Source organism: Haliaeetus albicilla, chromosome 3, assembly GCF_947461875.1.
Source record: "Haliaeetus albicilla chromosome 3, bHalAlb1.1, whole genome shotgun sequence".
NCBI lineage: Eukaryota > Metazoa > Chordata > Aves > Accipitriformes > Accipitridae > Haliaeetus > Haliaeetus albicilla.
In genome coordinates this window covers 75093623-75108715 of record NC_091485.1, presented here as the reverse complement: position 1 = coordinate 75108715, position 15093 = coordinate 75093623, and the positions used below count along the sequence as shown (strand labels likewise).

The 15093-nt window shown below is 45.4% G+C and overlaps 1 protein-coding gene across 9 annotated transcripts in view; it reads right to left on the bottom strand.

Annotated features, from left to right (window-relative positions):
- ADGRB1 (adhesion G protein-coupled receptor B1) overlaps nt 1–15093 on the bottom strand; it is a 284292-nt gene that overhangs the window by 62271 nt on the left and 206928 nt on the right. For all 9 annotated transcript variants that reach the window (XM_069780159.1, XM_069780156.1, XM_069780162.1 and 6 more), the window contains one exon: nt 6918–7021. In XM_069780159.1, the coding sequence (XP_069636260.1) occupies nt 6918–7021 (104 nt within the window). The remainder of the gene's footprint in view (nt 1–6917; nt 7022–15093) is intronic.

Sequence of the window (15093 nt, the reverse complement as noted above, 5' to 3'; positions counted from 1 at the left end):
ACGGAGGAAAATTTCTTTGAAGGCACTTTTATGTATCTAATAAAATTAAAAATGAATTGCAAAAGTGCAAGTCCTCAAGGATTGACTCAGGACCTGACCATACCAACACTCATACACGTGAATAATCTCAGTGATTCGGCAAGTGTCCTGCCTGAATACCAGATGAGTGAAGAGTAGAAACTGATGCTTACAGAAATTAGAAACAGATCTATTAATCAACCAGCTCATCCCTGGAGGCTAATGCAGGATTATTTCCTATATTCCAGCACATCAACTATTTATATTGGGAATTTAATTTCATTAACTAATTTTAGCAAGAGTGAGTTGGTCGTGCTTTGGCTGCAGAGTTTTAAGTTTCTGACTAGGTGGGCAGGATGAGTTTACTACACACATGTGTTCTGCCAAGGGTAGATCTGTGCTTTAGACCTACTGAAGGCTGCAAAACTTTGATTTTAACTTCCCTCTGAGCTTTACCTTCAGACAAACATGAACAGTGAGGATATGCTTTCCTGGATACAAAAAAGTCACTGATGCAAAGTAGCCTGAACTTATACTTGGTCTGTTGGAAACCTGGTTTATAGGTAGTTCTCCCTGAAACTCACCCAACCCCAGAACAGACTATAAAATTTAGGCTTCCAGCTCAGCTAGAAACTGGGCTGACTGCCTGCAAAATGAGCCTCTGGTTCCTTTCATGGCCAATCTGATCCAAAATTTCCCCTTTTCATGGGACTCAATAAAATGCTGTGCATCACCTGGATCCTATTCCATTTGTGGCTGGAGGGTACCGAGCCATCGATCTACCTACGCTTTGATTGTGTGAAGTAAAATATCAAGTCTCCAGTCAGCAGCTTCGAGGGGATAGAAAGGGAGATTTGGAATCTGTCCTGGTGGGATTGAGATGTAATAAATCTGTGTAGCAACACTATGTTCCAACTGGCATTAGCGTGCACTTTGCAAGTCTCTGGTCAAAAAAGGTAAGAAATTAGTTGACCATAGTCTGTATGTGAATGTAAGGGAAGATAATCCAGCTGTCTTCAGACTTTTTCCCCCCTTAAACAAGCCTCTCCTTTCTCCATGCTTCCCTTCATGTACTGAGAGTCCATCCTGTTCCCCAGATCCCTGAAACTCTAAAGAATGAGATGTGGGTTGGCAACATACAGAATCACAGAATCAGAATCATTTAGGTTGGGGAAAAGCCTCTCGAGTTCCCAGTCCAATCCTCTGCCCAAAAAAGGGCTAATTTCAAAGTCAAATCAGGTTTTGAAAATCACCAAGAACAGAAATGCCACCACCTCTCTTGGATGACTTGTTACAGTGCTTAACTACTCTCATGGTGAAGCATTATTTTTCTTTATATCCAGCTGGATTTTTTTCCTGCTGCAGCTGGTGCCTCTAGACCTTTGGCTGTATACCTCTGCAAGTTGTTTGACTTCTCCGTGATTCCTCCTTAACAGCCTAGTCTTCTCCAAGCTAACCAAGCCTTGTTCCCTCTGTCTCCTTTTACATCATGTTCTCCAGTTCGCTAAGCATCCACTGGACTTGCTCCAGTGTGCTGCCATCTCTTGTACTGGGGGAGTCCAATATTGGGCACACTTTTCCAGATGTGGCCTCAAGAGAGTCAAGCAGAAGGGAATAATCTGTTTCCTTCACCTCTTGACTATATTCTTGCCTATATAGCCCAATATAATGTTGGCCTTCATTGCTGCATGGGTGCACTGCTGATTCATTTCTAAATCCTTGCCCACTAGGACCTGCAGAGACTCCCCTGTGGAGACATGACCAAACCAGTCAGTCCCCAGCCCATCCTGCTCCACGTGGTTATTCTATCCCAGGTGCAGGGCTGTGCCTTTGTCTTTGTTATACCATTTCTCCAGCCCGTATCTCCAGTTTGCTGAGGTCCTTCTGAATGACAGTGCTGCTCTCCAGCATATCAGTCACTCCTCCCAATTTGGTGTCATCCACAAACCTGCTGAAGGTGTATTTTTCCCTATCACCAGGCTGTTAAAGAACACATTAAACAGTATTGGTCATAGTATCAACCCCTGTCAGATGAAGCTAGTAACCAGCTCCTGATTAGGCTTCAAACCTTTGAACATTACCATTTAAGCCCACATGAACTCCACCGAGCTATTAAGCCACCTTCAAAGCCACCAATCCAGTGCACAGTTCCCTGGTCTGGATACAAAGATGTTCTGGGAGACTGAGTTAAAGGCCTTGGTAATGTCAAAGCGTACACCACCTACTTCTCGTCATTGTCCATACAATCAGTCATCCCATCACAAAAGGGAAACAGGTCAGTCAGGCACAATCGGCCCTCAATAAATCTGTGCTGTCTATTCCCAATCGCTTTCTTGTCCATCATTTTGCCTGGAAATAACCTTTATAACTACTTGCTCTTTAATCTTCCCAGGGGCTGTAAGTAGGCTGACCAGCCAGGTGATCTCTGGATCCTCCTCCTTGCCCTTTTTAAAGATGGGTGTAACATTTGCCTTCTTCCAGCCATCAGGAACCTCCCCAGATGATAGAGGGTGGCTCCACAGTAACACCAGCCAGGTCCTTCAACACCCTCAATGCATCCCATTTGGTCCCATGGATGTGCGAATGTCCAGCTTACTTAAACAGTCCTCAGCTCTCTCTTCCCTGGCAGCGGGTAGTATTTTCTTCCCCAGATTCTGCCACTAGGTACAGGAACTTGGGTGCCTGGGAGCAAACCTTGCCAGTAGAACAAGAGATGAAGGCACTGTGTACCTTCACCTTTTCAACTTCTTTCTCCATTAGGCTACTTGTCCCATTCAACACTGGGCCAACACTTTCCTGAGTAATCCTTTGGTGCTGACAGACCTACAGAAACTCTTCTTGATGCCTTTCACATCCCTTACCAGTTTTAAATGCAGCTGAGGTCTGACCTTCCTAATTCAATCCTGCATTCCTGGGCAATGCTTCCTCAGTCCTCCTTGGTAGCCTGGCTTGGCTATCAAACATTTCCTTGTTATGTTTCAGCTCAATCAGAAGTTCCCCCTTATGCTAAGACAGCCTCCTGCCGTGCTTGCTTTTTTCTTTCCATTTCTTCTTCTCCAGAGCAGGATGCGCCACAGAAAGATATCACCATTACTATCCAGACCCCCAAAGAAGTCAGGAACTTGTATCAGAGAGGGAAAATACTCAGAACTTGATGGGTTTTGCTAAAGGAGAGATCTCCAGCAAAGGCAGATCTACTCCAGGTTGCTGTCTTGCTACCCCTTGGCTGATAGACAGAGTCTGCCCACTTAGCAAAATATGCTGTATTCAGCATCCAAAGCAGGGGAAAACTCACTGCAAATTTAGGGAACTTCTGCTCTGGCCGGGGTCCTGCAGGATGTGGAGAAGCCCTGTGCAAACCAAGACAGATGGAGAAGGTGGAAAAACCCCTCCGTCTGTCTTTCTGTCCCCATTCCGCTCCCTTCCTCTCCGCAAACACTGAGTCACTCTTGCTTTCTCCCTGTGTGTACACACATCCTTCTCCGTGCAGGCACTTACTCATTCCTGCTACCTCCCACCAGGGCCACCGAGTGCCTCAGCATCTCTCGGCAAAGGCAGAGCTCCTGGGTTTAAAGCAAGCGTTAAAAGCCCCTTGAGAGCTCATTGACAACCACTAAATCAATCCTCAGGCTTCGACGGGCAGGGAGTGAGAAAAGCTTGCACTGCTATCTTTCAGCAATACAGTGTTCACCCAGCCGCCGCCAGCGAAAAAGGTCTGCCGTACCCCACATGCTGACGGGCTGGTGGAAGAGCTATTCGATAGCAGGCATTGATCTCCATGCTATGGAAAGGTCACTGACTCCAGAGGCTGTTGAACCGCAGTGAGTTTAGGGATGGAAAACACATCGGGGCTCTCGAAACACTACTGTGTCAAGGAGCTGCTCGAAAGGAGTGGTACGAACCAAAACTTAGAGAAACACGGTACTAAGTCATTTCACCTGTTCTGAGCCTTGATTAGTTGCTTTTCTCCCCAGTTTTTAATTTTCATGTCACTTTTCAAGAGGGAAGATCTTTTTCTTTCAATTCTCCCTCTTTTTCCACATGGGTGGTGGAGCACGTGGCCCACACACAGATCGTGTCTCCAGCTGTGACCCAGGACAGCCACTTCTGAGATGTAACAAGGTCATCCCACTTCTATGGCCCACTGTGTCACTGACCTCTCTGTTGAGACTGCTAATAAGGCCAGAGATACACCATCTGCAGCAGAGTTTTTGCAGCCATCTGTCTACTGGGAACTGGAGTGAGTCCACCAACAGGCCACCAACAGCCGTCAAACAGAAACAACGTCCAGTTTTCAATGAGACGGTGCCAAGTTGGCTGCGTCTGAAGTGATCGCTTGCATCAAAAAGCTCACGCCGTTCATGCCGATGGCTGAGTAGGTGCCACTAAGAAGCAACCATTATTTCTGGGTTTGGAATGGGAAGCGGAGGGTAAATTCGTTTCCTCTCTGATATGCAGCCCAAAGCTGGGATCACCTCCCTTTTACTCTACCCCCTTTTCTTTACCATGTTCCTTTCCCTCTTTCTCCCCTGCCCTTTCTTTCTGCTTCCCATGTATAAACAAACCCTAGCTGGGCAAAATTCTGGGAAAGTTTCCAGATTGTCAGCCTCAGTGAGCTTATTCATCAGAAGTGTTTCATACTCAGGCTGAGTCTATGTATGCATGCTCCAGATGCCTTTGTCCAGAGGTCTGAATGGGAAATTTCCCGGCCAAAGCTCTCCGAAACAGCTGAGCTCTGGTGAGTGCTCTCCACAGAAGACCAGGCAGCTAGGGCATGAGGAGTTTCTCCCCTGCATGGTGAAAAAGAACCACTTTGATGCTGCTCCTCTATTTTTGCAACAACAGCTGGAATACTACTGCTGATCCCACTTCTAAGCATTCCTCCAGCTGTTGTCTATCAGACTATATAACGTCTAGGGCAAAACAAAGTGGGAGCCAGGAGATAATGTTGACTTGAATATGATGTTCCTGAGACCATTGATAGGACAGCACATTCATGTCCAGCAGCTATGCCTAAAATAAAAAGGCCACACAGAGTGCTCAGGGCTCAGCCACGGGAATGCTGTGAAGTTTAGAAAACATGAAAACATGATCTACAGAGAAGAAATGAAACAAACTCAGCGCACCAGAGAGAAATTCTAGAGATCACTTGATCATGCTTTACAAATATTTACACAGAGAGACTTAGGATAGAGAGCCCTTTAATCAAGATATAGCTGGTCTCAGGATCACTTGGAAATGCATGTCCATCCTTGGCTAGCTCAGAAATGCCCATTCAAGCCTCCCATAAACATGTCCCCCCATTCATGTGGATCATTTTGGGCATAGACATAACGCAAAGGCTGGAATGAGAAATTAAAAAGAGTGTATTTTAAACAGGGCAGGTAATTAACTTTACTGTCCTCAATAACAGTAAATATTGAGGGGCACACTCCTGGAAGAAAATACATCATGTTATTCCAAATGACACTGGCATGCTCCAAACTGATTCAACCTCATGTCTGAGCTTGGGTTTCAGACCCTGAACTTGTTTCTGATAGGAAAGAGAAGGTGAGGCTCGAACACTTGCTGTTTACTCTTCTAGCCTAACTTTCCACTTGATCCTGACACCAGTGACACCAGTAAGTCACCTACCAGCGCTGCCCAGTGCTGCCCAGCCTGAGGAAAAGCAGGAGAGGACAAGGACTTGAGCAGATCCAATGATACCCCAGGCACGGAAAAACCTGAGTTCTAGATAAACGTTATTATGATCAGTCTTCAGCTCGTAGCACTTGCCATAATTAACTAGCCACTATGCACTGTCACAGTATCAACAAAAAAGATGCATTTTTGCTTATTTTTTAACTCTCGTTTCTTTCCTCTGTCAAAGGGTAGAAAAAGTTATCTCAATTCACAACTCCGAACTGAATATACCCTTTCCTTCCTACTAAGAAGATTCATTTGACAAAATAAGAGCCTCAGGCTGATCCCTTCTCCCAAAATGGTCACCAATAATATCCAAACAGTATATGCTCTGTGGCCACTCGATTTCAATTTCACAGTCATTTACCTGGTTCTGATTTTCTTTGGTTTATTTAGCTTAGAGTCATGAAGCTCTCAGAATGTTTTCCATGGGTTTAGGAAAGGCATGGGTCTCGTAGTATAAATTCAGACCTTGTTCAATGCAGTACAGGGGAAGAATCCCTTGCACACCTCGGGTCTTCCAGCTTATACAGTTCACCAAAACATATCTAACAGGGGCATGGGCCAATGTGGGCCTTTGTTCAATAAAACTTTGCTACAAAATCACTTCAGCCTCTATAAATTATAAAATTTAGGGTTACACCTGACCTGCTTATAGGTGTACAGGAGCTCTCTGCAATGGGATGTACTGAGGAATCCCATATGCATCCGAAGCTAAAGGCAAAACATAGGTAAGAGGTTGGAGAGTTATTTAGACCATGTGGTTTATCATCCTTAAGCTCCTGAAAAGCGCTGTCTGTCCTTCAGGCCAGATGTTTTCAGAACAAGTCGTGGATGTTTTGATGTTATCAAAGACCCAACCAGGAATACCTTGAAGCAATCTGCCTGCCGGGAGGCAGTGCATGTCCACCTCTGCGCGAACAAGGTTTCCTGGGGTATACAAGGCATCTAAAACAGCACGCAGCTTTTGAAAATGGAACAATGTGACTACATGGGGTCATGGCACTAATTTCACTGTACTAATTTCTCTGGCACTAAAAGGAAGGAATAATGCCAACTAAGCTACTATGATGACTTTTTGCAGGACCCACTCATTACCAAATGGTTCTTCCTCAGGCACCAGACACCCAAAACAGGAGAACAAAACCTCCAGGATCCATGTAGATCAAGAGACAGTTACTTTCCCCAACAAGAAGAGAAGAGAATGAAAGCCATACCTCCAAACAGAGACATAAATGATAATCAACAGCAAAAGTGTCAGCGAAGATACTCCACAGCCTACAATTAACGTGACAGAAGGGACCAGCACCTTTTCCATGTTCTGAAAGAGAGAAAGTAAGAAAATTTAAATAAAAAGAAGTAAAAAAAAAAAAAAAAAAAAAAAAGAAGATGCTCAGCAAATGCTACCAGCTCAATTTCATGGCAAGAACTTTCCTCTGAATTGTTTGTGTGTCAACTCACCTGACCTTCCCATTGCACTGCACATACAAATAAAGAGGAAAGAAGACCAGGATCTATTTCTGGTTGACCCAGCCTTTTTTTGGACCTGATTCTGCTCCCACACACACCAGTGTTATATCTGGGTAACAACTCTGATATCCATGCGGAGGCAGGTGTGCAAAAGGCATGGGTTGCAAGAGGAGGATCAGGCCCTTCATATCCAGTGTGAAACTTTGAAGATAATTAATGAGGAAATAGCAGAAGGCACTGCCTACACTAGAACAATTACAAATGAGCTCTTCTGGGAATGGCAGTGATGAAGGTTGCGAGGATGAAAAGAAGGTGAAAATTTTCCACCAACTACAAACATCCATCTGGAAAACAAGGAGATGAAGCAAGCAAAGAGAAAACAAGATATATATCCTCCCCAGGAAACCAGCATCCAGTCATACCATCCATCACGTCACTACTCTTACACTACTACACAAAGCATTTCTTCATATGCAGGGGTCCTTACTGGAAAGTCTGGTGTGGAACGGTTCTCCTTTCCTGTCTGAACACAAAAGATCTGCTGATCATCAGGTCTTGCAACGTCAAGAGCAAACACACATGCTATAACCTCTCCTAATCTAGTTCTCTGCGCCACTGGGACTAACTGTGTAACTAGCCAACATCTGCCAAACTAATATCGCTCAACTCCCCTGGTCTCAGCTTAGAGCGAGGATCTGGATCCCACTTGGTTTTCTCTGCTGCAGGCTTTTTTTCCGGCATGTTTCTCATTTCCACATCAGTGATCTCTGCTGGCGTGAAGGCAGAGAAGCAGAGACCCACCGTGCAGCAGACACACGAGAACCCTCTATTTAAAGCGATTAGGCAGTATTCAGAGGTGTGGGAGCACAGTCAAGGTTGTCATTAGATTGGCGCAGTACCAACACCTATCGCTACAACCATGGAGATGAGATGGTTTCTGACATAGCAAGGGTTTAGCATAGGGAAAAAAAAAAATGCAATTAGACATGAATTTGGGAATAGAACAGGCAGTCCTCTAAGGACTTGTCTACACCGTTTTGCTGGCAGGCATGAGGCTGGTCAACCTGAACCTCCAACCAGCAGGACACCACAAAGCTGGGGCTACTGCAGCTCTGTTTCAGGCTACTGAGCCTTCTGCAAAGCAAAACATATTAGGCAAGCCTCAGTGCTGTGCTTATATGGAGTCTGGCCAGCTCAACACATGGGCAAAGCAAGCATGCATCCATTGACTCAAGGCCCGCAGTCAGCAAAGGTTTATTCTGCAGAGCCCAACACGAAGAAGAGAGAAACGACGGCAATACATTGGGATCTGAGCTGAATTATCCCTGAAGTCTGAAGGGCTTGGGAAGATCCTCCTTACTTGTATAATTTGACAAAGGGCACCTCTCACATTTTGAATCTCATTGGGGGGAATTAATGAGGAGCAAAACTTTCACCATACTGCTGCATTGAACCCCATAGGAGCTATTGGGAAGGCTGGCACAAGAGATTAAGGGATCTGAGACAAAATTTAGTGACACATTCAATGGCTTGAAAGCCCAACTGGCATATACACCCAAAGGAATACAGGTTGATTGAGGGATCTTTACTGGATGCAGACCAGCTACGGTTTGGAAGCCAACCTGCACTGCAGTGTGGTGCTCCCTCTCTGCAATGTCCCCTCCTTACTGACGGTATCAGCTCTGACATGCCACTACCCCAGCACACCTCTACAGCTTCTTTGAGTTCGCTGTGTGAAACAGGAGGCTTAGGACTCTCCAAAACTACACTATAGATATGCACAAAGGGTTTGGATGCCGATCCTAATTCAACTTGCTGAAATAATGCAACTGGATTATCTCAATCCTTTTAACTACCAGCAATTGTGCAGAAATTGCAAGAATAACATGGCGCTGAGCCTCACCAATCCATCTAGCAATGTCCTGCATCTCCCTCCACCTAGAGCTTCCCAAAGTACTCACGGAAAATGTTTCAGCTCACATGTGGATTCTTCCTGTAAACTTCTACCGAGACTTGCCTCACTGCGATTTTTAACATCAACTCATATGACTGTATTCGCACCCTGAGAATTTACTCCTGCCAAATATTTGTGGAAGGTTAGAAGCAGTTTTTTGCAAACTAGGTAAACATAAAGAAATTTCAATGAAAATATCAACATTTTGATTCATCTTCCATCAAACAAAATTGAAATTGGACATATTCCAGGCACTGTGAGTGCTGAAAAACCATACCTTGCTCCTTATAAATTAAAATGTGGAAGGGACTTTCTTCTGCGAACAGAAGCCTTTGATTTAGTCAGGCACTGGGGTAGGGTATGGGAGAGAGAGATGCAATCTCCTGTACGAAATCACAGCTTCTCCCTTTGTCACCTTTGTTTCCTCCACTACAGAACCCAGGTGGGCAACAGCCCTGTCCCACCCCAAAGATGCATGGTCGTGATAAATGCACTGTGAAGCACAAGCTACTCAGACATGGATTGCTCCTTGCTTACTTGCTCCGAGCTCACTCCCACTCCTTTTTCTCTCCCCACTCCCCCCTTACGGCAATATGAGTTCACATCGCACAAATGGTGGCCTGGGATGAGCATCGATTGTGACATTTGATTTAAGTAGGTCTCGTTTCACTGGCTTTTCATGGGTAACTGGATAAAAGTGGGGGAGGAGCTCCATTAAAGCAAAAAAAGCCTGACATATAACTAATTCCTAAATCATCTGAGAATAAATGGAGTTTGGATTTTAAGAGAGGAGCAGACTACATACCTATATCTCTAGCACAGTAATCCTAACTTCCCTCCCTTCCATATCCTCTCCGACATCCCTCCACCCCCAAAAACTTCAGGTTCTTTCACTCCCTTCCCTATCCCCTTTCCTGCATGACCTATAACCCTCTCCTAGATCCTCCATCAGCTAAGTAAGAGGTTGCATGTACTGGACCATTCCTAGGTCAGAAGTTTACTCATTGGCAAGGCATTACACAAATGACGACCAGCCAAGTGGAAGCCAGACTTGTGGGTAATAGCTGGTATCTATCTGCAGCCCTTCCCACAGAAAACACCCTGATCTGCACCTCCTTCTTTATCCTTCAGCCAAACATTCACAAAATCCATGCCCACCAGAAGGACTTTTGCTGAAGAGATGCTATGAAGCTCTCTTCAGGTTGGTCCAGCCCTGATGGGATTTCTGTTGGCATCACGAGGGTGGATAACCATAAAAAACACTGGCTGCAATAAGAACAGGAGCTCGCTCCTTTGGGAATAATAAGTCCTAAAGGCTTAGGCCCATGTAGCTTAGGATTCTGCTTGCTTTCTTCATTATTAAGGTTTCTCTGTCCTCCCTATCTTCCTTTCCCCCTCCCCCACTTCTTCCCTTTGGCAAACGAAGCATTGCTTGTTTTATTTCTTCTGACTAATTAAACCCCCTGACAGAAGGTGGTCGGATGCTGTAGGATCTGAGCCTTGCAAGGGAAATTTCCTTGGAGGAGAACGAGGGGGAAAAGCAAGGTTGGTTTAAAAAGTAATAACGCTACCAACAAAAAACCAGCAAGGCATTCTCAAGGTGAGAGAGAAAGCAGTCCTAGGGGAGTTTCCCAGAACCATAGCTGAGGAGCAAACTGGTTGCAAAAGACAGGACAGGAACAGGGTCTCCATCTGCTTGGACTGGTGATGGTCCCAGACAGCTCAGACTCTGCCTTGCCCCTCACTACCACCCCACGTCTGTTGATGGGTGCCATCCAGAACACCCTGAATCACAGATAAATCTGTGCCTGGTTGGAGCCTGAAAGAAAATCTTTGCCTGGGCCAAGCAGGAACAGAGCAGGTCATTATAAGTCGCAAGTCCTGCGATTCTGTCACCAAGCATGACAAGGGAGAGGAGAAGCAATCAATGACATCAGCTGGGATGGAAATAACGAGTGCCACTGCCTGGGGCTGCTTGCTGTCCTACCACCTCATTGCTCTGCCTGGCAGGGGAGAAGGACACTCCTCTTTTTATTTAAAATTTCACTTTGTTTCCTTTTTCCTCTCTTCTATTTCCTTCTTTTCCTTTCTCCCTCTTTTTTTTCCTCTCCTTTGTCTTCTTCCCCCCCTTCCTTTGGCCATTTTCCATGACATATTCTGCCTTTTCTTCTTGCTCTTAATGCATCTCTCTGGCTCTCTCCCTTTTACATTCTCTGCATTTCTCTTTCCCTCTCTTGCTTTCTGCACAACACTGTGAAAAGCGACTTCATTCGAATCATGCTTGTTCCATTACCCTGCTCTGGCTCCAGGGTCAAACAGGGTCCAATTAGAACAAAGTCAAAAATGGTATTTCTTAATGCCATGCAGTTTGCCTGAGACCTTACAAGCAAGCTGTTCTTTCTGCTTTTTCCATCCTTGAAACCAAGAAAGGCTGAAGAAAGTCTTTATAGGTATAACATCATACTAATAAAGTCACCGAAAAATTAAACCATTTATTTGGCTCCCAAATTAAAACAGAGATATGAGTTCGGAATCTGGGGTGCTGCGCTTTATTTGTTTTTAGAAGTGTGTTTGCTATTCAGAATGGTTGCCTTGAGCCTGACTTCCTGCACATTTGAAATTAAAGACTCATGAAATGAGAGAATTACAGAAGTACTGGTTGCAAGGGACATCTAGAGTCTTCTAATTCAATTTACTGCTTGGAGCAAGACTATCATTAACATCAGGTGATGTTGGCCATGGTTTTGTCTAGATGAGTCTTGGAAATTCTCAAAGATGGAGAGCTCTCATCTCCCTGGTGACTGTTCCAGGGCCACAGCACTCTCCTGGTAATAGGGTTTTTCCTAAGGTTGCACACAAACCTCCCAAGCTACAGTTTGTGGCTTTTCCCCTTTTTAAATCATCAGGCACAAGCGAGAGGAGTTTGGGTTTATAACTTTTGTAATTGCCCCTCTGGCACCTGTAGGTGGTGATTAAATTGCCCCTTACATTTGCCTTTGCAAGACCAAGCAAGTCCAACTCCCTCTGCTTCTCGCCTCACAAGTCATGAGCGCAGAGCGATGAGACTCACTCCACTCTTCTGACAAAGAACTGGACCAGGTGGGTGTGATTTACTCCAGGAATTGCTCAGGAACCATTTTACTGTGCCACTGGCCTAAGGGCTTTTCACGATTCTTGAGAAGTTTTTTAAGCCACTTCGTATTGATTTTGTTTCTGGTTGGACAACTCTTGTCAAAGCAGAGAGCTGGTTGTAAAAATTGCTGGAAGATAATGCTTTTAGCAGTAGTCACAAAAGTGAACAGCTTTCTAAACAAAGGGGTGTATGTTAGTCCTGTAAGAAAGGAAGAAGTGTTGAATGACCAAGAGGTGAACATGCCCTTGTCATCATGCCAAAAACATCCTGAAATTTTTTAATCCCCATTCTGTTGGATTTTGGGTTCTCATTCAGTCTCAGGCCCTTTGTATATACACATATATACCGCAGTGGTATGGTAAAGCACCAGCCGTGTACTCTACCCCAGTACAACCACCGGACAAAAAGCACAGCAGCCACCGCAAAGGGCAGCAATCTGCAGCAAGATACAGTATCTTTTAGGGACTTTGGAAATGAGTGACGCTATGACACCTTCACCTGTGAGAACCAGGCTTTTGACACAACTCAAGGGACAACGTTGTCACCGATGCGTGTGTCCACCTCTGGGGACTCTGCAGAACCAAGAGGAGCAAGGCTTTGCACTTGCCTGCAGAAGCAGCAGATGTGAGGCACCCAAGGAGCAGACCCACTGAATTAGCAGGTGTTGTCCATACCCCACCATTCTCCTGACCATTACTCAGTGCTCCATGAAAGCAGAACCGACGTCCAGCTGTCTGGTTGTGCCGGGGCATGCCTGTTGCTGAGGCCTGGGTTAAAATTGGAGCTGATCAAGGGAAGGCTCAGTTTTCCCCTCCTGGAAGACATATTTCTTCCACTAATTGCAAGACAGGGAGCGAGGAAGAGCAGGACACAAGCTTTTTTTGGTGGACCCCAAAATATGGCCAGTAGCAGGGATTTAGTGAAGGCAGGATGGGGCCACAACTGAAAGGAGCTTTTTTGGTGGGTCAGCATTATCAGAGGGATGACAGGGTTCACTCAACTCAAAGCAGAGGAGCAGCGAGGAGGCACTAAGCCATTTTTTCATAGAATCATAGAATGCTTTGGGTTGGAAGGGACCTTTAAAGATCACCTAGTCCAACCCCCCTGACATGGGCAGGGACATCTTTCACTAGATCAGGTTGCTCAAAGCCCCATCCAACCTGGCCTTGAACACTTCCCATGATGGGGCATCCCCAGCTTCTCTGGGCAACCTGGTCTCATCACCCTCCTCGTAACCAATTTTTTCCTTATGTCCAATCTAAATCTACCCTCTTTCAGTTTAAAATCATTGGCCCTTGTTCTGTCACTAGAGGCCCTGGTGTTGTGGACCGGACCTTGGCCAGCAGCTAAACACCACAGCTGCTTGCTCACTCCCCCCGCAACAGGATGGGTGGGGAGAATCAGATGGGTAAAAGTGGAAAAGCTTGTGGGTTGAGATAAAGACAGTTTAATAATTAAAAAAAAAAAAGGGGAGAAAAACTAATAAAGAGAGAGGGAAAAAAACAAAACCCAAGAAAAACAAGGGATGCAAAAGAAAGTGATTGCTCACCACCAACCGATGCCCAGCCAGTCCTCAAGCAATGGCAGCTCCCACCATTGTCCAACCCCCCCAGTTTTATTGATGATCATGATGTCATATGGTATGTCTTATCCCTTTGGTCAGTTGGGGTCAGCTGTCCCAGCTGTGTCCCCTCCCAACTTCTTCTGCACCCCCAGACTTCTCACTGGTGGGGCAGTCTGAGGAGCAGAAAAGGGCTTGACTCTGTGTAAGCCCTGTTCAGCAATAACTAAAACATCGCTGCGTTATCAACACTGTTTTCAGCACAAATCCAAAACACAGCACCATACAAGTGCTATGGAGAAATTTAACTCTATCCTGAATGAAACCTGGTAAAAATCTTTCTCCACCTTTCTTATAACACTTTATATATTTAAAAGCCACAATAAGGTCTCCCCAGAGTCTCTTCCTCTCCATCTTCTAACCTCTGAGGAGGGCTTTGAGATCCCTGCATGAAGATCACTTAGTGGCATCATTAATAAATAATCTTTTCAGAACTTCTTTCTGAAACAACCCGACATCCTCCCCAGCTCAGCCCATGTCGTTGCAAGACAGATCCAGAGAATTACTACCTCTTTTTGCTTCCTTCCTATCATAACTACAGGCTTCTCATGTCAAAGCTAATAGTCACCCATTATCGGGAACGCATTTGTGGAGCTGAGGGCCCCTTTTATGTAATTTGGCCAGTCTAACAGGCAATTTCATGTAATTACAGTACACAAAAATCACCCAGAGAGACATCTTAACATGCTACTATTTATTAACAATTGCTAACTCTTCACTCGGTATTGAGTCTGCTCTCAAGATACAACATGGCAATCTGCGTTTAGTAAACAGCCTTGATGAAGCTCTCAGGGCAGAGGAGTGGTCACGCAGCCGCTCGTTAATAGGAACTGTCAGGATAATTTCCTTCAGGCTGGTGGGGAATTACAGGAGTTAACAGTACGCATTATCTACCTGCCAGTCGTCAATGCCACGGTCAGCTTGCTACCGCTCTTTGAACTACCAGAATGCGCTCTCAGTGCCTCAAAATCCAGTCCTGATATCAAGGAGGGCTGGATCAGGCCCCTATTAACTCTAAGGACCGCTCTCCTCCTGCCCACCCGGCTGTTCCCAAACAGTTTCACTATCGTTATTTAAAATACATTATGCTTTATTCCCTCCCCCTCGCTTTCCCGTTGCACTTCGCTTGGCCAAGCTACTGAAATCCCTGTTTAACAGGGCTCTGATGAGTAGCCGTGAGCCACTCCGTATCCCTCAGCGAGCTGCGGTTTGGGA